At 46.2% G+C, this 26,104-nt stretch overlaps 1 protein-coding gene across 4 annotated transcripts in view; it reads right to left on the reverse strand.

The window, feature by feature from the left end:
- Positions 1-3,116: 3,116 nt before the first annotated feature.
- rab11fip5a (RAB11 family interacting protein 5a (class I)) overlaps positions 3,117-26,104 on the reverse strand; it is a 58,245-nt gene continuing 35,257 nt past the window's right edge. The window contains exons 4-8 of one of the 4 annotated variants that reach the window (XR_005037842.1): positions 16,485-17,861; positions 11,729-11,873; positions 9,783-10,066; positions 7,361-7,551; positions 3,117-7,323 (exon numbers count right to left, since the gene is read on the reverse strand). Coding sequence is in view for 2 of the 4 variants with exons in the window: in XM_036955437.1 (XP_036811332.1) it covers positions 9,809-10,066; positions 11,729-11,873; positions 16,485-17,861 (1,780 nt within the window). In the remaining 2 variants the exon portion in view is untranslated. Of the gene's footprint in view, positions 7,552-9,782; positions 10,067-11,728; positions 11,874-16,484; positions 17,862-26,104 lie in introns of all 4 variants that reach the window. The other 3 variants (XR_005037843.1, XM_036955437.1, XM_036955438.1) reach the window with 3 other exon arrangements.

The following is a 26,104-nucleotide window of genomic DNA, read 5'->3' on the forward strand; positions in this document are numbered from 1 at the left end:
ATGTTCTCTGTTTAGTGAGTCCACCAGATCAGAGACAGTGGGGATGACCAGGGATGTTCTCTGTTTAGTGAGTCCTCCAGATCAGAGGCAGTAGGGATGACCAGGGATGTTCTCTGTTTAGTGAGTCCTCCAGATCAGAGGCAGTAGGGACGACCAGGGATGTTCTCTGTTTAGTGAGTCCTCCAGATCAGAGGCAGTAGGGATGACCAGGGATGTTCTCTGTTTAGTGAGTCCTCCAGATCAGAGGCAGTAGGGATGACCAGGGATGTTCTCTGTTTAGTGAGTCTGACAGATCAGAGGCAGTAGGGACGACCAGGGATGTTCTCTGTTTAGTGAGTCCTCCAGATCAGAGGCAGTAGGGATGACCAGGGATGTTCTCTGTTTAGTGAGTCCTCCAGATCAGAGGCTGTAGGGATGACCAGGGTTGTTCTCTGTTTAGTGAGTCCTCCAGATCAGAGGCAGTAGGGATGACCAGGTTTGTTCTCTGTTTAGTGAGTCCGCCAGATCAGAGGCAGTATGGAGGACCAGGGATGTTCTCTGTTTAGTGAATCCACCAGATCAGAGGCAGTAGGGATGACCAGGGATGTTCTCTGTTTAGTGAGTCCTCCAGATCAGAGGCATTAGGGATGACCAGGGATGTTCTCTGTTTAGTGAGTCCACCAGATCAGAGGCAGTAGGGATGACCAGGGATGTTCTCTGTTTAGTGAGTCCTCCAGATCAGAGGCAGTAGGGATGACCATGGATGTTCTCTGTTTAGTGAGTACTCCAGATCAGAGGCAGTATAGATGACCAGGGATGTTCTCTGTTTAGTGAGTCCTCCAGATCAGAGGCAGTAGAGATGACCAGGGATGTTCTCTGTTTAGTGAGTCCACCAGATCAGAGACAGTGGGGATGACCAGGGATGTTCTCTGTTTAGTGAGTCCTCCAGATCAGAGGCAGTAGGGATGACCAGGGATGTTCTCTGTTTAGTGAGTCCTCCAGATCAGAGGCAGTAGAGATGACCAGGGATGTTCTCTGTTTAGTGAGTCCTCCAGATCAGAGGCAGTAGGGATGACCAGGGATGTTCTCTGTTTAGTGAGTCCTCCAGATCAGAGGCAGTAGGGATGACCAGGGATGTTCTCTGTTTAGTGAGTCTGACAGATCAGAGGCAGTAGGGACGACCAGGGATGTTCTCTGTTTAGTGAGTCCTCCAGATCAGAGGCAGTAGGGATGACCAGGGATGTTCTCTGTTTAGTGAGTCCTCCAGATCAGAGGCAGTAGGGACGACCAGGGATGTTCTCTGTTTAGTGAGTCTGACAGATCAGAGGCAGTAGGGACGACCAGGGATGTTCTCTGTTTAGTGAGTCCTCCAGATCAGAGGCAGTAGGGATGACCAGGGATGTTCTCTGTTTAGTGAGTCCTCCAGATCAGAGGCAGTAGGGATGACCAGGGATGTTCTCTGTTTAGTGAGTCCTCCAGATCAGAGGCAGTAGGGATGACCAGGGATGTTCTCTGTTTAGTGAGTACTCCAGATCAGAGGCAGTAGAGATGACCAGGGATGTTCTCTGTTTAGTGAGTCCACCAGATCAGAGACAGTGGGGATGACCAGGGATGTTCTCTGTTTAGTGAGTCCTCCAGATCAGAGGCAGTAGGGAGGACCAGGGATGTTCTCTGTTTAGTGAGTCCTCCAGATCAGAGGCAGTAGGGACGACCAGGGATGTTCTCTGTTTAGTGAGTCCTCCAGATCAGAGGCAGTAGGGATGACCAGGGATGTTCTCTGTTTAGTGAGTCCTGGTTACTACCAGTCTATCCTGACACTGTAGTGGTTACTACCAGTCTAACCTGACACTGTAGTGGTTACTACCAGTCTATCCTGACACTGTAGTGGTTACTACCAGTCTAAACCTCCTAACCTGACACTGTAGTGGTTACTACCAGTCTAACCTGACACTGTAGTGGTTACTACCAGTCTAAACCTCCTAACCTGACACTGTAGTGGTTACTACCAGTCTAACCTGACACTGTAGTGGTTACTACCAGTCTAACCTGACACTGTAGTGGTTACTACCAGTCTAACCTGACACTGTAGTGGTTACTACCAGTCTAACCTGACACTGTAGTGGTTACTACCAGTCTAACCTGACACTGTAGTGGTCACTACCAGTCTAACCTGACACTGTAGTGGTCACTACCAGTCTAAACCTCCTAACCTGACACTGTAGTGGTCACTACCAGTCTAACCTGACACTGTAGTGGTTACTACCAGTCTAAACCTCCTAACCTGACACTGTAGTGGTTACTACCAGTCTAACCTGACACTGTAGTGGTTACTACCAGTCTAACCTGACACTGTAGTGGTTACTACCAGTCTATCCTGACACTGTAGTGGTTACTACCAGTCTATCCTGACACTGTAGTGGTTACTACCAGTCTATCCTGACACTGTAGTGGTTACTACCAGTCTAAACCTCCTAACCTGACACTGTAGTGGTTACTACCAGTCTATCCTGACACTGTAGTGGTTACTACCAGTCTATCCTGACACTGTAGTGGTTACTACCAGTCTAAACTTCCTAACCTGACACTGTAGTGGTTACTACCAGTCTATCCTGACACTGTAGTGGTTACTACCAGTCTAACCTGACACTGTAGTGGTTACTACCAGTCTATCCTGACACTGTGGTGGTTACTACCAGTCTAAACCTCCTAACCTGACACTGTAGTGGTTACTACCAGTCTAAACCTCCTAACCTGACACTGTAGTGGTTACTACCAGTCTAACCTGACACTGTAGTGGTTACTACCAGTCTAACCTGACACTGTAGTGGTTACTACCAGTCTAACCTGACACTGTAGTGGTTACTACCAGTCTAAACCTCCTAACCTGACACTGTAGTGGTTACTACCAGTCTAACCTGACACTGTAGTGGTTACTACCAGTCTAACCTGACACTGTAGTGGTTACTACCAGTCTAACCTGACACTGTAGTGGTTACTACTGAGCAAAACCAGCTCTTAAGTTTCACTATTTTAATTGTCCAAGCCTATCCATATTTTTCTGTCTGTGTGTGTGTGTGTGTGTGTGTGTGTGTGTGTGTGTGTGTGTGTGTGTTAAAATAAAGTTGAACAGCCAAACATATAGTGAGCAAGAAACACAAAATCATTTTATTAAATATATAAAATTTGTGAAACAATTGTATCACGAATTGTAAACTTTCCAATCTTTGACTAACTTATGCACATTCCACCAGCTAAAACAGAGACAAAATACACAATCAGTTGAACTGAAATGAACTTTAAAAATGGAAGACAAGGAGGAAGACGAAACATTAGCAGTTTAGAAAAATGCAGAGTCACATTTAATGTCTGCAGCTAAAATGGCACCCTAAAATATAGTGCACTACTTTTGGCCAGGGCCTACAGGGCTCAGGCCAAAAGTAGTGCACTAGGGAATAGTGTAGACCCTGCATTCATAAAGCAGAACTTGAGATGAGGCATTATTATACTATTTCAGAATCAATGTGCTTTAAACTGGATAGAAACCTTTTTTTGGCTAACCAACTTCTTGAGATGTCATGTCAAGAAGAAGAAGCCCAGTGAGGCAGAGGGATCGGCAGGAAGTCGACCCATGAGTATTAATACAGGGCCTTCAGGAAGTATTCAACCCCCTTGACATTTTCAACATTTCGTTGTTACAGTCTGAATTTAAAATGGATTAATTGAGATGTTTGTGTCACTGATCTACACACACAATACCCCGTTAAGTCCAAGTGGAATTTTGTTTGTAGATTTTTGTTAAACAATTTAATATCACATTTAAAGCTGTGATGTCTTGAGACAATAAGTATTCAACCCCTTTGTTAAGGCAAGTCTAAATAAGCTCAGAAGTAAAAATGTGCTTAACAAGTCACATAATAAGTTGCATGGACTCTGTGTGCAGTAAGTTTTTAACATGATGGTTGAATGACTACCTCATCTCTGTACTCCACACATACAATTACCTGTAAGGTAGGGGCGACAGGAGGCCTCGTGGTTAGAGCGTTGGACTGGGAACTGAAAGGTTGCAAGATCAAATCCCCGAGCTGACCAGGTACAAATCTGTCGTTCTGCCCCTGAACAGGCAGTTAACCCACTGTTCCTAGGCAGTCATTGTAAATAAGAATTTGTTCTTAACTGACTTGCCTAGTTAAATAAAGGAAAAATTAAAAAAGACATTTGAGATGTGAATTTCAAACACAGATACAACCACAAAGACCATAGAGGTTTTCCTATTCAGGAAACCGCTCAGTGATTTCACCATGTGGCCAATGTGATTTTAAAAGAGTTTAATGGCTGTGATAGGAGAACTGAGGATGGATCAACAAGTGTGGTTACTCCACAATACTAACCTAACTGACAGAGTGAAAAGAAGGAAGCCTCTAGAGAATAGAACATATTACAAAACATGCATCCTGTTTGCAATGAGGCACTGAAGCAATACTGCAAACAAATTGGTAAAGAAACAAACATTTTGTTCTGAATAAAAAGCGTTTGGGGCAAATCCCACACATCACTGAGTACCACTCTTTATATTTTCAGGCATGGTGGTGTCTGCATTATGTTATGGGTATGCTTGTCATCGATAAGGACTGGGGAGTTTTTCAGGATAAAAATGTACAGAATAGAGCTAAAACAGGCAAAATCTTAGAGGAAAACCTGGTTCAGTCTGCTTTCCAACAGACCCTGGGGGATTAATTCACCTTTCAGCAGGACAATAACCTAAAACACAAGGCCAAATCTACAAGAGTTGCTTACCAAGACAACATTGAAGGTACTTGAGTGGCCAAGTTAAACCTTTTACTTAAATCAGCTTGGAAATCTATGGCAAGACTTAAATGGTTGTCTAGCAATGATCAACAACCAACTTGACAACCAACTTGACAGAGCTTGAAGAGTTTTTAAAGGGATAATGGGTAAAATGCTGAACAATCCAGGTGTGAAAAGCTTTTAGAGACTCAAAGACTCCCAGCTGTAATCGCTGCCAAAGGGGATTCTAACATGTATTGACTCGGGGGGTTCAACACTTACCAAATCAAGATCGAAGGTTGAATACTTTCTTAAGGCTCTGTATGTTCTGACCATTCTATTTCTACGCTTCTGAAGAGGAGGGTAGTGTAAGAACATCTAGAAATGCGGTAACAGTTTAGCCTGGAGAAATCCAGTCCGTTTGTGCTGACATTCCACTATGACAAGGAAAGGGAATGACAGCTCAACAAACTGGAACCCATTTAGCAACAGTGGCTTCATAATTCAATAACTACAGTAAATCAAACCTCCATATGTTCATTAGGGTTCAAGGTTTGGCTTTTTGGCATTCCACAGGTAATCATCATCTGCTCATAACCTGTTAGTATGCACACAATGGGGTTTCTGCTCATAACCTGTTAGTATGCACACAATGGGGTTTCTGCTCATAACCTGTTAGTATGCACACAATGGGGTTTCTGCTCATAACCTGTTAGTATGCACACAATGGGGTTTCTGCTCATAACCTGTTAGTATGCACACAATGGGGTTTCTTCTCATAACCTATTAGTATGCACACAATGGGGTTTCTGCTCATAACCTGTTAGTATGCACACAATGGGGTTTCTGCTCATAACCTGTTAGTATGCACACAATGGGGTTTCTGCTCATAACCTATTAGTATGCACACAATGGGGTTTCTGCTCATAACCTGTTAGTATGCACACAATGGGGTTTCTGCTCATAACCTATTAGTATGCACACAATGGGGTTTCTGCTCATAACCTGTTAGTATGCACACAATGGGGTTTCTGCTCATAACCTGTTAGTATGCACACAATGGGGTTTCTGCTCATAACCTGTTAGTATGCACACAATGGGGTTTCTGCTCATAACCTGTTAGTATGCACACAATGGGGTTTCTTCTCATAACCTATTAGTATGCACACAATGGGGTTTCTGCCCATAACCTGTTAGTATGCACACAATGGGGTTTCTGCTCATAACCTGTTAGTATGCACACAATGGGGTTTCTGCTCATAACCTATTAGTATGCACACAATGGGGTTTCTGCTCTTAACCTGTTAGTATGCACACAATGGGGTTTCTGCTCATAACCTGTTAGTATGCACACAATGGGGTTTCTGCTCATAACCTGTTAGTATGCACACAATGGGGTTTCTGCTCATAACCTATTAGTATGCACACAATGGGGTTTCTGCTCTTAACCTGTTAGTATGCACACAATGGGGTTTCTGCTCATAACCTGTTAGTATGCACACAATGTGGTTTCTGCTCATAACCTGTTAGTATGCACACAATGGGGTTTCTGCTCATAACCTATTAGTATGCACACAATGGGGTTTCTGCTCATAACCTGTTAGTATGCACACAATGGGGTTTCTGCTCATAACCTGTTAGTATGCACACAATGGGGTTTCTGCTCATAACCTATTAGTATGCACACAATGGGGTTTCTGCTCATAACCTGTTAGTATGCACACAATGGGGTTTCTGCTCATAACCTATTAGTATGCACACAATGGGGTTTCTGCTCATAACCTGTTAGTATGCACACAATGGGGTTTCTGCTCATAACCTGTTAGTATGCACACAATGGGGTTTCTGCTCATAACCTGTTAGTATGCACACAATGGGGTTTCTGCTCATAACCTGTTAGTATGCACACAATGGGGTTTCTTCTCATAACCTATTAGTATGCACACAATGGGGTTTCTGCCCATAACCTGTTAGTATGCACACAATGGGGTTTCTGCTCATAACCTGTTAGTATGCACACAATGGGGTTTCTGCTCATAACCTATTAGTATGCACACAATGGGGTTTCTGCTCTTAACCTGTTAGTATGCACACAATGGGGTTTCTGCTCATAACCTGTTAGTATGCACACAATGGGGTTTCTGCTCATAACCTGTTAGTATGCACACAATGGGGTTTCTGCTCATAACCTATTAGTATGCACACAATGGGGTTTCTGCTCTTAACCTGTTAGTATGCACACAATGGGGTTTCTGCTCATAACCTGTTAGTATGCACACAATGTGGTTTCTGCTCATAACCTGTTAGTATGCACACAATGGGGTTTCTGCTCATAACCTATTAGTATGCACACAATGGGGTTTCTGCTCATAACCTGTTAGTATGAACACAATGGGGTTTCTTCTCATAACCTATTAGTATGCACACAATGGGGTTTCTGCTCATAACCTATTAGTATGCACACAATGGGGTTTCTGCTCATAACCTGTTAGTATGAACACAATGGGGTTTCTGCTCATAACCTGTTAGTATGCACACAATGGGGTTTCTTCTCATAACCTGTTAGTATGAACACAATGGGGTTTCTGCTCATAACCTGTTAGTATGCACACAATGTGGTTTCTTCTTGTGTGATGAACTAAACAACAACTAAATAACATTGCAACAAAGCAAAGCGTTGTGTCCTGTGACAGAATAACAGTCACGGGACAATGGCTTGACTTTTTCTTCATGTGTCCCAATCTCCTTTAGGTGAAATGAAGTGCTATTCTGGAACCAAACTGTGAACTGGAGCATTAAGGATAAACAATAAGGCAGCATTTGGCATTTCAATATGGCATATACAGCTGTAGATACGTTATATATCCCTTTAGTAACACACCTGACAGCATTATTAGTAGTAGTACGCATGCTTTAGCTCAAGCGCAGGGAATGGGGGGGACATACAGGGGCAGAGAGACAGGCAGAGGGGAGTCAAGTGCCAGTATGTTTCTAAGCATTGTTTTGTTGCTATAAGAAATCATGTTTCTAAGCATTATTTTGTCTCTATAATAAATTGTGTTGATTTAATAATGCACAGTGGAAGGAAGGAGAAGCGTGTTGGAGAAGCAGTGTCACCCAGACAGTTCTTAGCCTGGTATTAACAATACATCTGAAACAGTACAATACTTTTCCCGACCGTAACATCTGAAACTAGGGTTTCCCAACATGTTTTTTCTTTTCCAAAAGTCCTTGTTGGAGGATTCCGGATTTCCTACTTATTCCCTTCTGAATCCCGGAATTATCCAGCCTGGATTTCTGGAAAACCCGATCAGAATTTTTGCCACACTATCTGAAAAGGTACAATACTTAACCTGATCGTGTCAATACATTCTGTGCACGTCTATCTGCACTACACAACACTCAATTTCTTAGCCTGGTAGTATCATCTGAAACAGTACAGTATCTAGCCGGGTAATAGGCCTAACACTGAGACCTACAGTACTTATCTTAATGGTATCAACACATTCTGTCTGTCTGTCTGTCTGCCTGCCTGCCTGTCTGTCTGTCTGTCTGTCTGTCTGTCTGTCTGTCTGTCTGTCTGCCTGCCTGCCTGTCTAATAGGCCTAACACTGAGACCTACAGTACTTATCTTAATGGTATCAACACATTATGCCTGTCTGTCTGTCTGTCTGTCTGTCTGTCTGTCTGTCTGTCTGTCTGTCTGCCTGTCTGCCTGTCTGTCTGTCTACCTGCCTGCCTGCCTGTCTGTCTGTCTGTCTGTCTGTCTGTCAGTCTGTCTGTCTGTCTGTCTGTCTGTCTGTCTGTCTGTCTGTCTGTCTGTCTGCCTGCCTGCCTGCCTGCCTGCCTGCCTGTCTGTCTGTGTGTCTGTCTGTCTGTCTGTCTGCCTGCCTGCCTGCCTGCCTGCCTGTCTGTTTGCCTGTCTGTTTGCCTGTCTGCCTGTCTGTCTGTCTGTCTGTCTGCCTGTCTGTCTGCAATACACCACGTTAGAAGCAGCATATTGTAAGAAATGAAAGAAAAAGCAAATCAAGCTGAACTTCGCATCAAAGATCAAACTATTCATCTGTTTGTTTTTATAAGAACACTTTTGAACCTAAAACCACTTCCCATTCCATTCATTTGCACATCATTTTTTCATCCTAAATGGCACCCTATTCCCTACATAGTGCACTACTTTAGGGACACAGCCCATAACACATGAGTGATAGTTCCTATCTCTCATTTGGTTTGTAGCTTGACAACTGTGGTAGGTGCACTTGTCTGCAGGGCAAAATGTCTAGGTTGTGAAGTGACTGGGCCTGCATTCCAAATGGCACCCTATTCCCTATATAGTGCACTACTATTGACCAGAGCCCTATATGGGTTTCCCTTTGGGCCCTGATCAAAAGTAGTGCACTACACAGGATCTAGGGTGCCATTTTGGATGTAGCCTAGGTGATGAAGAGGAAGTCATTCAGTATCGGAGTGATCTGGGTTTGATCTCTTAGCTCAATACCAACTGGGTATACCTGAAACAACCTGAGGAGACTCTTGTTTAACCCCACGACCTCTACCAAACCATAACCTTACAAACCACAACCCACCACCGCAACCCAAACCCAAACCCACCGCAACCCAAACCCCTTCAAAACCAGGGAGGGCACCTTCCAATACAAGTGAAGTCAATTCCAAACCATCCCCTTTGTCAGTGCTGTGTTCTCTAGCTACAGTATTATGTCAGAAGCACAGCAGTGAACAGACTAATAAAGAAGACAGCTATTGTTGTTGTGTTGTTATGGGGGCGGTCAGAGTAGAGGTTGTTATGGGGGGGTCAGAGTAGAGGTTGTTATGGGGGGAGGGTCAGAGTAACGAGGTGCAAGCAGGGTTGCAAAATTGCGTCAAACAAAATTCTCAGGTTTTCCCAGAAATCCCAGTAAGAGTATTCCTGGATTCCGTGCTTATTCCCTCCGGATTCCGGGAATCTTCCAACCAGGATTTCTAGAAAACCTGGGAATGTCACAACCCTAGGTGCTAGTTACCCCCATTCCATCAGTCCCTCTCTCGGTCACTTGAGCTTGGTGCCGACCTGCAGGATGGTGGGAGTCTGCTCCATAATGCGAACCAGCAGCGTGTCTATGTAGTCCTCCAGATCCCTAACCTGAGGCTTCATCTTCTTCAACTCCGCCTCCCGCTTTGCTAGCAACGCCCCTTGGTGGTCAAACTCCACCCTCTGCCGGTGTAGGTCTGCCTCCCGTTGGAGGAGGAGGGCGACCAGCTCACTGTGGGTCAGGTGGTAGTAAGGTCCAGCTCCCTCCGTCAGAGACTTGGAGAGAAAGAAAGAGGGGGAGAGAGATGAGGTAAAGACAACGAGAGAGAGAGGGGGAGAAAGGCGAGGTAAAGACAACGAGAGAGAGAGGGGGAGAAAGGCGAGGTAAAGACAACGAGAGAGAGAGGGGGAGAAAGGCGAGGTAAAGACAACGAGAGAGAGAGGGGGAGAAAGGCGAGGTAAAGACAACGAGAGAGGGGGAGAAAGGCGAGGTAAAGACAACGAGAGAGGGGGAGAAAAGAGAAGTAAAGACAACGAGAGAGGGGGAGAAAGGAGAGGTAAAGACAACGCGAGAGGGGGAGAAAGGCGAGGTAAAGACAACGAGAGAGGGGGAGAAAGTAGAGGTAAAGACAACGAGAGAGGGGGAGAAAGGAGAGGTAAAGACAACGAGAGAGAGAGGGGGAGAAAGGAGAGGTAAAGACAACGAGAGAGAGAGGGGGAGAAAGGCGAGGTAAAGACAACCAGAGAGAGAGGGGGGAGAAAGGAGAGGTAAAGACAATGAGAGAGAGAGGGAGAAAGGAGAGGTAAAGAAAACGAGAGAGGGGGAGAAAGGAGAGGTAAAGACAACGAGAGAGGGGAGAAAGGAGAGGTAAAGACAATGAGAGAGAGAGGGGGAGAAAGGAGAGGTAAAGACAACGAGAGAGAGAGGGGGAGAAAGGCAAGGTAAAGACAACAAGAGAGAGAGGGGGAGAAATGCGAGGTAAAGACAACGAGAGAGAGAGGGGGAGAAAGGAGAGGTAAAGACAACGAGAGAGAGAGGGGGAGAAAGGAGAGGTAAAGACAACGAGAGAGAGAGGGGGAGAAAGGCGAGGTAAAGACAATGAGAGAGAGAGGGGGAGAAAGGCGAGGCAAAGACAACGAGAGAGAGAGGGGGAGAAATGCGAGGTAAAGACAACGAGAGAGAGAGGGGGAGAAAGGAGAGGTAAAATAAACGAGAGAGAGAGGGGGAGAAAGGCGAGGCAAAGACAACGATAGAGAGAGGGGGGAGAAAGGAGAGGTAAAGACAACGAGAGAGGGGGAGAAAGGAGAGGTAAAGACAACGAGAGAGGGGGAGAAAGGAGAGGTAAAGACAACGAGAGAGAGAGGGGGAGAAAGGAAAGGTAAAGACAACGAGAGAGAGAGGGGGGAGAAAGGAGAGGTAAAGACAACGAGAGAGGGGGAGAAAGGAGAGGTAAAGACAACGAGAGAGAGAGGGGGAAAAAGGAGAGGTAAAGACAACGAGAGAGAGAGGGGGAGAAAGGAGAGGTAAAGACAAAGAGAGAGGGGGGATTAAGTTAAACAGAGAAACTGCCAATTGCTTCAGTTTGTGCTTTCTGTGTGGTAGTTCTGTGTGGTAGTTCTGTATGGTAGTTCTGTGTGGTAGTTCTGTGTGGTAGTTCTGTGTGGTAGTTCTGTGTGGTAGTTATGTGTGGTAGTTCTGTGTGGTAGTTCTGTGTGGTAGTTATGTGTGGTAGTTCTGTGTGGTAGTTCTGTGTGGTAGTTATGTGTGGTAGTTCTGTGTGGTAGTTATGTGTGGTAGTTCTGTGTGGTAGTTATGTGTGGTAGTTCTGTGTGGTAGTTATGTGTGGTAGTTCTGTGTGGTAGTTATGTGTGGTAGTTCTGTGTGGTAGTTATGTGTGGTAGTTCTGTGTGGTGTGTGCCAGCTAGTCACTGCTGTACCTTTTTCTTCTCAGGCTGCTGCTCGGTGGGCTGGCTGCTCCTCCCCGGGTGGATAGAGGACTTAAGTTTGTCCAGCACCGACCGCCCCTCGGAAAGTTCCGCCCGCCTCTTCTCCTCTGGGGTCAGGGGCTTCACTGGGTGAGGACTGTAAAAGGGACATACAGTAAGACGCGTCACTGATAGAAAAGGGTACAAAAATAAAAGTCCACCTTTCAGTCTCCAGACTTGAACCTGTCCACTTTGAGACGACATACTGAAGATGTCACAGAGAAAGCTGTTATTGAACCCTGTGCTCCAGTACTCTCCCTCCTAGCTGTTATTGAACCCTGTCCTCCAGTACTCTCCCTCCTAGCTGTTATTGAACCCTGTCCTCCAGTAATCTCCCTCCTAGCTGTTATTGGGACCTGTCCTCCAGTACTTCCCCTACTAGCTGTTATTGAACCCTGTCCTTCAGTACTCTCCCTGCTAGCTTAAATTGGGACCTGTCCTCCAGTACTCCCTCTCCTAGCTGTTATTGAACCCTGTCCTCCGGTACTCCCCCTCCTAGCTGTCATTGGGACCTGTCCTCCAGTACTCCCCCTCCTAGCTGGTATTGAACCCTGTCCTCCAGTACTCTCCCTCCTAGCTGTTATTGAACCCTGTCCTCCCTCCTAGCTGTTATTGAACCCTGTCCTCCAGTAATCTCCCTCCTATCTGTTATTGGGACCTGTCCTCCAGTACTTCCCCTACTAGCTGTTATTGAACCCTGTCCTTCAGTACTCTCCCTGCTAGCTTATATTGGGACCTGTCCTCCAGTACTCCCTCTCCTAGCTGTTATTGAACCCTGTCCTCCTCCAGGACTTTCCCTCCTAGCTGTTATTGGACCCTGCCCTCCAGTACTCTCCCTCCTAGCTGTTATTGAACCCTGTCCTCTCCCTCCTAGCTGTTATTGAACCCTGTCCTCCTCCTCCTAGCTGTTATTGAACCCTGTCCTCCCCCTCCAAGCTGGTATTGAACCCTGTCCTCCCCCTCCTAGCTGTTATTGAACCCTGTCCTCCAGTACTCTCCCTCCTAGATGTTATTGAACCCTGTCCTCCAGTACTCTCCCTCCTAGCTGTTATTGAACCCTGTCCCCCAGTACTCTCCCTCCTAGCTGTTATTGAACCTGTCCTCCAGTACTCTTTCTCCTAGCTGTTATTGAACCCTGTCCTCTCCCTCCAAGCTGTTATTGAACCCTGTCCTCCCCCCTAGCTGTTATTGAACCCTGTCCTCCAGTACTCTCCCTCCTAGCTGTTATTGGGACCTGTCCTCCAGTACTCTCCCTCCTAGCTGTTATTGAACCCTGTCCTCCAGTACTCTCCCTCATAGCTGTTATTGAACACTGTCTCCTCCAGTACTCCTCCTCCTAGCTGTTATTGAACCCTGTCCTCCTCCTCCTAGCTGTTATTGAACCCTGTCCTCTCCCCCTAGCTGTTATTGAACCCTGTCTTCCAGTACTCCCCCTCCTAGCTATTATTGGGACCTGTCCTCCAGTGCTCTCCCTCCTAGCTGTTATTGAACCCTGTCCTCCAGTACTCCAGCTCCTAGCTGTTATTGAACCCTGTCCTCCAGTACTCCCCCTCATAGCTGTTATTGAACCCTGTCCTCCTCCTCCTAGCTGTTATTGAACCCTGTCCTCTCACACCTAGCTGTTATTGAACCCTGTCCTCCAGTACTCCCCCTCCTAGCTGTTATTGAACCCTGTCCTCCAGTAATCTCCCTCCTAGTTGTTATTGAACCCTGTCCTCATCCAGTACTCTCCCTCCTAGCTGTTATTGAACCTGTCCTCCAGTACTCTTTCTCCTAGCTGTTATTGAACCCTGTCCTCTCCCTCCTAGCTGTTATTGAACCCTGTCCTCCTCCTCCTAGCTGTTATTGAACCCTGTCCTCCCCCCTAGCTGTTATTGAACCCTGTCCTCCAGTACTCCCCCTCCTAGCTGTTATTGAACCCTGTCCTCCAGTACTCTCCCTCCTAGCTGTTATTGGGACCTGTCCTCCAGTACTCTCCCTCCTAGCTGTTATTGAACCCTGTCCACCTCATCCTAGCTGTTATTGAACCCTGTCCTCCAGTACTCTCCCTCCTAGCTGTTATTGAACCCTGTCCTCCCCCTCCTAGCTGTTATTGAACCCTGTCCTCCTCCTCCTAGCTGTTATTGAACCCTGTCCTACCCCTCCTAGCTGTTATTGAACCCTGTCCTCCAGTACTCTCCCTCCTAGCTGTTATTGAACCCTGTCCTCCAGTACTCCAGCTCCTAGCTGTTATTGAACCCTGTCCTCCTCCTCCTAGCTGTTATTGAACCCTGTCCTACCCCTCCTAGCTGTTATTGAACCCTGTCCTCCAGTACTCTCCCTCCTAGCTGTTATTGAACCCTGTCCTCCAGTACTCTCCCTCCTAGCTGTTATTGAACCCTGTCCTCCAGTACTCTCCATCCTAGCTGTTATTGAACCCTGTCCTCCAGTACTCTCCCCCCTAGCTGTTATTGAACCCTGTCCTCCAGTACTCTCCCTCCTAGCTGTTATTGAACCTTGTCCTCCAGTACTCTCCCTCCTAGCTGTTATTGAACCCTGTCCTCCAGTACTCCCCCTCCAAGCTGTTATTGAACCCTGTCCTCCCCCTCCTAGCTGTTATTGAACCCTGTCCTCCAGTACTCCCCCTCCAAGCTGTTATTGATCCCTGTCCTCCCCCTCCTAGCTGTTATTGAACCCTGTCCTCCAGTACTCTCCCTCCTAGCTGTTATTGAAACCTGTCCTCCAGTACTCTCCCTCCTAGCTGTTATTGAACCCTGTCCTCCAGTACTCTCCCTCCTAGCTGTTATTGAACCCTGTCCTCCAGTACTCTCCCTCCTAGCTGTTATTGAACCCTGTCCTCCAATACTCTCCCTCCTAGCTGTTATTGAACCCTGTCCTCCAGTACTCTCCCCCCTAGCTGTTATTGAACCCTGTCCTCCAGTACTCTCCCTCCTAGCTGTTATTGAACCTTGTCCTCCAGTACTCTCCCTCCTAGCTGTTATTGAACCCTGTCCTCCAGTACTCTCCCTCCTAGCTGTTATTGAACCCTGTCCTCCAATACTCTCCCTCCTAGCTGTTATTGAACCCTGTCCTCCAGTACTCTCCCTCCTCGCTGTTATTGAAGCCTGTCCTCCAGTACTCCCCCCCTAGCTGTTATTGAACCCTGTCCTCCTCCTAGCTGTTATTGAACGCTGTCTCCTCCAGTACACTCCCTCCTAGCTGTTATTGAACCCTGTCCTCCAGTACTCCAGCTCCTAGCTGTTATTGAACCCTGTCCTCCAGTACTCCAGCTCCTAGCTGTTATTGAACCCTGTCCTCCAGTACTCTCCCTCCTAACCCTGTCCTCCAGTACTCTCCCTCCTAACCCTGTCCTCCAGTACACTCCCTCCTAGCTGTTATTGAACCCTGTCCTCCAGTACTCCCCCTCCTAACCCTGTCCTCCAGTACTCTCCCTCCTAGCTGTTATTGAACCCTGTCCTCCAGTACTCTCCCTCCTAACCCTGTCCTCCAGTACTCTCCCTCCTAACCCTGTCCTCCAGTACACTCCCTCCTAGCTGTTATTGAACCCTGTCCTCCAGTACTCCCCCTCCTAACCCTGTCCTCCAGTACTCTCCCTCCTAACCCTGTCCTCCAGTACTCTCCCTCCTAGCTGTTATTGAACCCTGTCCTCCAGTACTCTCCCTCCTAACCCTGTCCTCCAGTACTCTCCCTCCTAACCCTGTCCTCCAGTACACTCCCTCCTAGCTGTTATTGAACCCTGTCCTCCAGTACTCCCCCTCCTAACCCTGTCCTCCAGTACTCTCCCTCCTAACCCTGTCCTCCAGTACTCTCCCTCCTAGCTGTTATTGACAGGTCTGTGAGTGTGAATAGACCCTTTTCCAGTGCACAACACAATGACGTCAGGCACAGATGTCCACGACTCTTGGCTGCAGTAAGAAAGACATCGCCATCTGTGCCCATTCAAGATGTACATTCGATTACGTGATTACTTCTAAACAAAATCACGTTTGGGTTCTCATACGCTTACAATTATGTTTTGATTCTTGCTTGAACAGTCGCTAAGATTATACTTGGATGTGATCTTTGCAAAATAACTATTTTAGATGTAGCAGTTGTTAGCTAGAATGCTAACGCTCATATGATATAGGTTGTAGCAAACGCTAGCCGAAGAGCCATTTTACTGGTTGAAGTGTATTTTAAGTATAATGCAGTTGATTTGCGATGATGACACAAACATTATGTTAAGGACATTCACACGAGCCTGAAAATCCCATTCTAATCCAAAAGAAGTGTGAAATGCACTCATAAGCACCATGTAAATACAGACTTTTTTGCTGGCTTTCTACAGAATAACTCCCCCTTGTTCTGCCACCAACTTGCGCGTGTGTAACAAACACATAAAGGAGTCTATACTACCTTTCATTGGGGGGGGGGGGGGGGGGTTAACTTCAGGACCCATCACACTGACCATAGAGACAAGAAACACAGGAGTATGGTGTGTGTTGACAAATAAGAGTAGAAGATTTTCAGACAGAAGAAAATGAAGAACCCCAAGACAGGTTGCAGAGGAGAGGCAGTGGAAGCAACGGGAGAACCCCAGATCGTCAATCGCCATAGAGATAAGTAGAGGGCTCATCTTTGCATCAACTATGGCAGTCGCTGAGAGAAGAAGAAGAACTTGAGGCCCTGTTGAGACACCCCCCACTTCCCAGTAAACATGTGACCTCACCTGATCTGCTGATTGGCTGGCGGATGTGTCTCCTGGGGCAAGCCAGCATGCGATGCACCAATCACTGGCTGTGCAGTGGAGAAAAGGGTTGCGGCCGAGACAGTGCTTACTGATGACCTCACAGTAGCAGGGGGCGGGGCAGGGAGAGAGGAGAGAGCTGGAGAGGAAGATGTGTTACGTTCAGCAGTTAGAGAGGAAGGAGCGGAGAAGGAGGAGGCAGCGAGGAGGTCAGAAGTGTCATGCTGCTGGACAAAGGACAACGACCCCAGGGTTACAACGCCAGGGTCGCTGCCGAACGACAGAGTCAGGTCCTCAACGCTGTTCCTCCTTGTGCCCTCTGAGAGGGACCGTTGGAGAGGGTGTTCTTCTGAGAGAGAATGTTGGACTACAACGGACTCCACATGAGGGTGTTCTGAGTATTGGTCCTCTGATCTGTAATCCTCAATGTCTTCATTGACCTTCTCACCACTAGATGTCCCAGTAGTGGACTGAACTGTTTTTAGTGGACTGTGAGCTTGAGACCTGACAGAGTGTAGAAGTGCATTGGAAAGTTCTGCTGAGTTATATGATTCTAAGTCCATGCCGATTGGCCAGTCTATCCTTGCTTCAGGGGATGTGGTCTTCTCTTTAACAACACAGGTGGCTCCCAGATGGGATGTGGCTCGATCTATTGTGTCTGACCGGATGACATCATCACAAGTGGCCCAGCATCGATCGTCAGAGAACTCCCCCATCAAGTCTAAAGCAGCGATGTTGTCTGGGCCAGTGGCAGAGTAGAATGATGCAGTCTCAGCCTTAGCGTAGGACATGTCTTCCTCACAGAGGGGAGAGTTAGCAGAGGGCACCGTCTCAGTCTTTGGGAGCGGAGGGAGCGGTCTCTGGCTCGTTTTGACTGCTTCTTCTTCTTTATCCTTAGTGTTGGCGCTCTTCTCTTCTGGAGGAAGTTTCAGGGAGGCTCTTTGTTCCTTCATACCAGTGTTAGTGCAGTCTGGTGTGACTGGGCTGTCTTGGGTTGGGGGCAGGATGGGTACGGGGTTAGTGTTGGTAGACCAGGTTTGGGGTGCTACTGAGATATAGGAGGTAAAGCTAGAACAACAGGGAGGCAGATGGGGCTGGGCAGAGTTAAGGTTTAGAGCTTGGTCAGCTAGGAGCTCCTCATAGAAAGGGTTACACTGGAGGAGAGAGAGGAACGGGTTGGATGGAGACATGAGGGGAGGAGATGGGCTGAAGGGGTTAGTGTGATGGAGTTGGGTGCCCAGTGAGTTAGGATCTACAGGGAGGTGAGAGGGGCCCCAGGACAGCAGACCAGGGGTAAGGGGGGTGAGACCAGGGGTATGGGGGGTGAGGTGAGAGCCTGAGCTAGGTGACACCACCGGGCTGTGAAAGGAAGGCACACAGTCCTCTTGATTAGTGATGTTTGTTTACAAGGCTAACCTCAGACCTGCAGTTCTACTGGACATAGTCAGTGGTAACACCAAACAACTGCAAATGTTGGGGGATAATACCTTCAATTCTGAATTTAAAAATAATAATAATGTATTTTTTAGCATCTAAAACTCTGAGGCGTTATCCCCTGACAGACTAAACCAACCAGTGGTTGGCCTGATATAGTAAAACTGAGTAGCTTCCAACCTCCCTCATACCTGTACCTCAACCCCTAATCAACATCAGTCTGGCTTTAAATCCAGTCCTGCGACAACACGTTGAGCTAGACAGACAACGTAATGTTTAGCCTGAGAGACGACGCACCAGACTGAGAGACACCATTGAATATGGGTCTGTGTAGTTGTAGACCCGTTGTAGCCTGGTGCCAGATCGGTTTGTGTTGTCTAGCCAGATGGAGTCAACATACAGGACCCTCATCCATCTGACCTTCGCTGTATTAGAAACAGGTCTTACCAAAAAAAAGTACACACCTCATTAGGAACCGATTCAGGAATTTACGCCTTTGCTACGCACTTCTCAGTAGTTGGTATTCAGACCTGTCAGACCTGTCAGATACCTTCTGCCGGTGCCTAACAGGCCCTGCAGGCGTGGTTCCCTTCTATTCAGACATACCTTCTGCCGGTGCCTAACAGGCTCTGCAGGCGTGGTTCCCTTCTATTCAGACATACCTTCTGCCGGTGCCTAACAGGCTCTGCAGGCGTGGTTCCCTTCTATTCAGACATACCTTCTGCAGGTGCCTAACAGGCTTTGCAGGTGTGGCTACCTTGCGCTCTGAATAAAGTCATTCAACCGAGGAAAACCCTCCCACTTGCTGCCCAACAGATTTTCTCATGGAGTTTTTATTCAATAGGGTTTTCAACAAACACTAAAACTGGACCTGTTTTATCTCAATCTCTTCATTCAAAGACTCAAATCATGGACACTCTTACTGAGCGCTGTGGCTGCTTTGTGTGATGTATTGTTGTCTCTACCTTCTTGGCCTTTGTGCTCTTGTCAGTGCCCAATAATATTTGTACCATGTTTTGTGTTGCTGCCATGTTGTGTTGCTGCCATGTTGTGTTGCTGCCATGTTGTGTTGCTACCATGTTGTGTTGCTACCATGTTGTGTTGCTACCATGTTGTGTTGCTGCCATGTTGTGTTGCTACCATGTTGTGTTGCTACCATGTTGTTCTGCTACCATGTTGTTGTCATGTTGTGTTGCTACCATGTGTTGCTACCATGTTATGCTGCTACCATGTTGTTGTCATGTTGTGCTGCTACCATGTTGTTGTCATGTTGTGCTGCTACCATGTTGTGTTGCTACCATGTTGTTGTCATGTTGTGTTGCTACCATGTTGTTGTCATGTTGTGCTGCTACCATGTTGTGCTGCTACCATGTTGTTGTCATGTTGTGTTGCTACCATGTTGTTGTCATGTTCTGCTGCTACCATGTTGTGCTGCTACCATGTTGTTGTCATGTTGTGTTGCTACCATGTTGTGCTGTTACCATGTTGTTGTCATGTTGTGTTGCTACCATGTTGTGTTGCTACCATTTTGTTGTCATGTTGTGCTGCTACCATGTTGTTGTCATGTTGTGATGCTACCATGTTGTGTTGCTACCATGTTGTTGTCATGTTGTGATGCTACCATGTTGTTGTCATGTTGTGTTGCTACCATGTTGTGTTGTTGTCATGTTGTGTTGCTACCATGTTGTCATGTTGTGATGCTACCATGTTGTTGTCATGTTGTGATGCTACCATGTTGTTGTCATGTGTTGCTGCCTTGCTCTATGTTGTTGTTTTAGGTCTCTTTATGTAGTGTTGTGGTGTCTCTTGTTGTTGTGGTGTCATGTGTTGCTACCATGTTGTTGTCATGTTGTGTTGCTACCATGTTGTGTTGTTGTCATGTTGTGTTGCTACCATGTTGTGTTGCTACCATGTTGTGTTGTTGTCATGTTGTGTTGCTACCATGTTGTGTTGTCATGTGCTATGTTGTTGTCTTAGGTCTCTCTTTATGTAGTGTTGTGGTGTCTCTCTTGTTGTTGTGGTGTCATGTGTTGCTGCCATGCTATGTTGTTGTCTTTAGGTCTCTCTTTATGTAGTGTTGTGTCGTCTCTCTTGTTGTGACGTGTGTTTTGTCCTGTATTTTTATTGTATTTATTGATTGATTGATTTTTTAATCCCAGCCCCCGTCCCCTCAGGAGGCCTTTTGCCTTTTGGTAGAGGGCGTCATTGTAAATAAGAATTTGTTCTTAACTGACTTGCCTAGTTTAATAAAGGAGAAGTAAAAGTACAAAATAAATCAAATGTGCATAGTTGTCTCCGTCTCAGCACCAAAATACTCTGATCTAGTAGATGATTTAGGTTTACCATAAAAACATGCTATTCTTCAGGTCAAAGTTCAAAGTTCAGAAAACCCACAGAGAGAACAGAGCATGAAAAGGAATAACATTCCATTTCTGTGATCTGGGGCCATAATGCTCAGTGTACAGGAAGTAGGCTTCAAGCCCATTATGAAACCAGGGGACATATCCACAGTCTCAGAGTGATGATATTATGGGATCAGTAACTTATATGGAGAAGGAGGGGACCTGACCCCAGATCAGCTTTCCACAGAGGATTGATATGAAGCATATGAGGAGATGTCAGTGGTGGGGGGTCTGTTACCACCGGTCTCAAGATTGTACCAATGGGAAACCACACACTGAGTAAAGGAATAACTAAATGAATTTTTATAAATAAAGTAAACACTCATAACAATAATCAGACGAGGCATGAAGGTCAGTAAATTAGGCGTCAACTGCCAACGCCACAATGAAACAGCCAAAAGGTACCTGTATGCATGGAGAGAGGAATCTCTTGCTGAATGGGGAAACAGTGACTTTATCCCACAGGTGTACCCCATCAGCACTGCCCACCCTCCCAACTCCGCCCACCTCTCCTACTCCGCCCACCTCTCCTACTCCGCCCACCAATCTGCTGCAGGAAGTAAGCACAGCAAAACACAGTAGACAGAGCAGGGAGGGACGGTCACACCACCACCCATAAAAACGGGGACCTCCCATGTCCCCGAAACAAATGTTTTAATAAACACAAGCAATAAACAATTAAAAATATACTTGCACACCCTGGACATCCAACCAGACAGGTCCACCACTTAACTCAACCCACACCACCAGCTCCAGCAACCATGGCGCCTGGATGCAAATTAAGAAAAGGAGAGGAAGAGAGAGACCAAGAGACAGGAGACCAAATTGTCGGAGAACAGACAACACAGTATTAAACGGGACGACTAAGAAGAGGGCACACGGGACAACGAATCCGCCAAAAACATTGTCCACCCCGTTAATATGAGGAATCTCGAGGGGAAAAGCTTGAATGTACAACCGCATCAACCTCCTAGTTCGGACACTGCAACGAGCATAAAAAAGTGTGTGGTATGTGATCAGTATATACAACTAGAGGCACTACACCCAAAGTGTTGTAGAGCCCAGATCAGGCCAAGAGCCTCCTTCCAGTCACGGTCCAACTCAATCCAGTAACCAGGCAACAACGACTTCAAGATCTGATGGAACCGCTCCATGGCTCCGCTAACGCCGTAGGATTTACGGGCGCATTTACCCCAGAAGGCCTAGCTTTAACTCTTAAGGACAGGGCATTCACTTTTCCAATGACCTTTACCACAGCAGTAATAGCAGATTTTTCCATGATCGGATTTCACATGGGAACAATAGTCAATCCTTGAGACAAGATCAGGCCCAGTAGGAAAGAATTTAGTCGAAAAACTCTCCCTGCGACCGTCACTGTGAAGACGGGGTTCCCCAAAGTGATATTTATGCATCAGCACATATTCATCAGCCAACACTGCAGCCTCCGAGACGGTCTGCACTTTATGCTCATTTACAGTGCCTTGCGAAAGTGTTCGGCCCCCTTGAACTTTGCGACCTTTTGCCACATTTCAGGCTTCAAACATAAAGATATAAAACTGTATTTTTTTGTGAAGAATCACCAACAAGTGGGACACAATCATGAAGTGGAACGTCATTTATGGGATATTTCAAACTTTTTTAACAAATCAAAAACTGAAAAATTGGGCGTGCAAAATTATTCAGCCCCCTTAAGTTAATACTTTGTAGCGCCACCTTTTGCTGCGATTACAGCTGTAAGTCGCTTGGGGTATGTCTCTATCAGTTTTGCACATCGAGAGACTGACATTTTTTCCCATTCCTCCTTGCAAAACAGCTCGAGCTCAGTGAGGTTGGATGGAGAGCATTTGTGAACAGCAGTTTTCAGTTCTTTCCACAGATTCTCGATTGGATTCAGGTCTGGACTTTGACTTGGCCATTCTAACACCTGGATATGTTTATTTTTGAACCATTCCATTGTAGATTTTGCTTTATGTTTTGGATCATTGTCTTGTTGGAAGACAAATCTCCGTCCCAGTCTCAGGTCTTTTGCAGACTCCATCAGGTTTTTTTCCAGAATGGTCCTGTATTTGGCTCCATCCATCTTCCCATCAATTTTAACCATCTTCCCTGTCCCTGCTGAAGAAAAGCAGGCCCAAACCATGATGCTGCCACCACCATGTTTGACAGTGGGGATGGTGTGTTCAGCTGTGTTGCTTTTACGCCAAACATAACGTTTTGCATTGTTGCCAAAAAGTTCAATTTTGGTTTCATCTGACCAGAGCACCTTCTTCCACATGTTTGGTGTGTCTCAGGAGGCTTGTGGCAAACTTTAAACAACACTTTTTATGGATATCTTTAAGAAATGGCTTTCTTCTTACCACTCTTCCATAAAGGCCAGATTTGTGCAATATACGACTGATTGTTGTCCTATGGACAGAGTCTCCCACCTCAGCTGTAGATCTCTGCAGTTCATCCAGAGTGATCATGGGCCTCTTGGCTGCATCTCTGATCAGTCTTCTCCTTTTATGAGCTGAAAGTTTAGAGGGACGGCCAGGTCTTGGTAGATTTGCAGTGGTCTGATACTCCTTCCATTTCAATATTATCGCTTGCACAGTGCTTCTTGGGATGTTTAAAGCTTGGGAAATCTTTTTGTATCCAAATCCGGCTTTAAACTTCTTCACAACAGTATCTCGGACCTGCCTGGTGTGTTCCTTGTTCTTCATGATGCTCTCTGCGCTTTTAACGGACCTCTGAGACTATCACAGTGCAGGTGCATTTATACGGAGACTTGATTACACACAGGTGGATTGTATTTATCATCAGTAGTCATTTAGGTCAACATTGGATCATTCAGAGATCCTCACTGAACTTCTGGAGAGAGTTTGCTGCACTGAAAGTAAAGGGGCTGAATAATTTTGCACGCCCAATTTTTCAGTTTTTGATTTGTTAAAAAAGTTTGAAATATCCAATAAATGTCGTTCCACTTCATGATTGTGTCCCACTTGTTGTTGATTCTTCACAAAAAAAATACAGTTTTATATCTTTATGTTTGAAGCCTGAAATGTGGCAAAAGGTCGCAAAGTTCAAGGGGGCCGAATACTTTCGCAATGCACTGTATGTATGTGCCAAGGCGGTCAGAGACAGAATCGTTGAAATGCTCCAGCACAACTAAACTGCACAATTGCTCGTAGGTTGGAACAACCAGCAAAGTGCACCATCAGTTAAACTGGGTGTGCAAGTCCCGTGCAAACTCAACATAAGTCGGTTTGTCAGTTTTTTTCCAGGTTCTAAACCGCTGGTGACACACATCAGGAACTAACTCATAGTCGTGCAACACAGCAGCTTTAACTTTACCATAGTTTTGTCTATCAGCAACGTTAAGAGCGGAGTAGACTTCTTGTGATTTCCCAGATCACATTGCAACATCAACGTACGGTCCGTGCCAATTCCTGGAATCTGGTACCCTTTCAAACAGTGAAAAAAAACCTCAGGTTCCTTTTCCCTGAATTTTGGCAGGCGCCTCAAGTTTCCAGCTACGTCGAAGGAAAGCTGAGCACGACCTCCGGAGAAATCACCGCAACTGTCATTAAGAGACATGTCAGACAGGTTACCATCTCTGACCAAATCTAAAACGGACTTGTTGCAGCGTCAGCTTGCCGCCGTTTCTTGTTTAAACCTTTTGACCTCCAACTCCATTTCCAAGGCTTGTTGCTGTTTCAACCTATCATGATCTAGTCGTAGCAACAACAGTTCCTTTTGCTGTTCAAAAGAGAAGACAGGATTAGGGGCGTTTGTAGTGGACCGAAATGTAGCCAAACCAGGAGAAAATGACTCCATTAGAGTGCCGGATTCGATCAAGTTGGCCTTTAGTATGGACTTAACTGTGTCTTTCAGACGTTTATCATCAACCTCAATGTTATAATGTGTCGCAATTCATAACAATTGGTCTTAAGTATAGCAAACCAGAAGCTCCTCCCTCGGGACTTGGAAGAATCCCTTAATGTTAGCCATAGTCAAACCTGCTCTCGCCCCAATTGAGTACATCAAACCAAGACTAAAACAAAAGCACAGTGTCAACCACACAGGAGAGAAAAACAATTAATGGAGCTTCCTCAATACCTATTACTAGATCAACCCTAGTCTTCAGACTGTTACTGGCAGTGGGTAGCTTCTCCAAGACCTATTACTAGCTCAACCCTAGTCTTCATGCAGTTACTGGCAGTGGGTAGCTTCTCCAAGACCTATTACTAGCTCAACCCTTGTCTTCGGACAGTTACTGGCAGTGGGTAGCTTCTCCAAGACCTATTACTAGCTCAACCCTAGTCTCCAGACAGTTACTGGTGGTGGGTAGCTTTTCCAAGACGTATTACTAGCTCAACCCTTGTCTTCGGACAGTTACTGGCAGTGGGTAGCTTCTCCAAGACCTATTACTAGCTCAACCCTTGTCTTCAGACTGTTACTGGTGGTGGGTAGCCTCTCCAAGACCTATTACTAGCTCAACCCTTGTCTTCAGACAGTTACTGGCAGTGGGTAGCTTCTCCAAGACCTATTACTAGCTCAACCCTTGTCTTCAGACAGTTACTGGTGGTGGGTAGCGGTTATTCCACATGTTGTTGTGTTACAACGTGAATTCAAAATGGATTATATATAATTTTCTTCCTTCCATCTACACACAAAACCACAATGACAAAGTAAAAAAACATGTTTTTAGAAAATGTATTGAACATTTGATACAGAATGATCTCATTTTGGCCTGGGCGGCCGGCTCTAGGAAGAGTCTTGGTGGTTCCAAACTACTTCCATTTAAGAATGATGGAACCTTCAATGCTGCACAAATGTTTTGGTACCCTTCCCCAGATCGGTGCCTCAACACAATTCTGTCTCAGACCTCTATGGACAATTCCTTCGACCTCATGGCTTGGTATTTGCTCTGACATGCACTGTCAACTGTGGGACCTTATATAGACAAGTGTGTGCCTTTCCAAATTATGTCCAATCAATTGAATTTACCACAGGTGGACTGCTGAAAGGTGAATTCATCTCCCAGTGTCTGGTGGAAAGCAGACTGAACCAGGTTTTCCTCTAGAATTGTTCCTGTGCTTAGCTCCATTCCGTTTATTTTTTTATCCTGAAAAACTCCCCAGTCCTTAACGATTACAAGCATACCCATAAATTGATGCAGCCACCACTATGCTTGAAAATATGAGTGGTACTCAGTAATGTCTCCCTCATGGCCCAGGTGTCTACATACACCATAGACACATACCAGTTTAGATGGATCCAGCTCAGACAGGCCCAGCTCAGAGAGGCCGAGCTCAGAGAGGCCCAGCTCAGAGAAGCCCAGCTCAGAGAGGCCCAGCTCAGACAGGCCCAGCTCAGAGAGGCCCAGCTCAGAGAGGCCAAGCTCAGAGAGGCCCAGCTCAGAGAGGCCCAGCTCAGACAGGCCCAGCTCAGAGAGGCCCAGCTCATGAGCTCCATCAGCAACAGATTTACACACTGAACAAAAACGTCAGCTCAATATGCAACAATTTCAAATATTTTACGAAGTTACAGTTCATAGAAGGAAATCAGTCAATTGAAAGAAATTCATTAGGCTCTAATCTATGGATTTCACATTACAGATGCACATCTGTAAATCAGTCATCACACATAAAGAAAGGTAGGGGCGTGGATCAGAACCAGTCAGTATCTGGTGTGACCACCATTTGCCTCATGCAGCGCAACACATCTCCATCACATAGAGTGTATCAGGCTGTTGATTGTGGCCTGTGGAACGTTGTCCCACTC

The sequence above is a fragment of the Oncorhynchus mykiss genome, chromosome 19 (genome assembly GCF_013265735.2).
Source record: "Oncorhynchus mykiss isolate Arlee chromosome 19, USDA_OmykA_1.1, whole genome shotgun sequence".
Taxonomy (NCBI): Eukaryota; Metazoa; Chordata; class Actinopteri; order Salmoniformes; family Salmonidae; genus Oncorhynchus; species Oncorhynchus mykiss.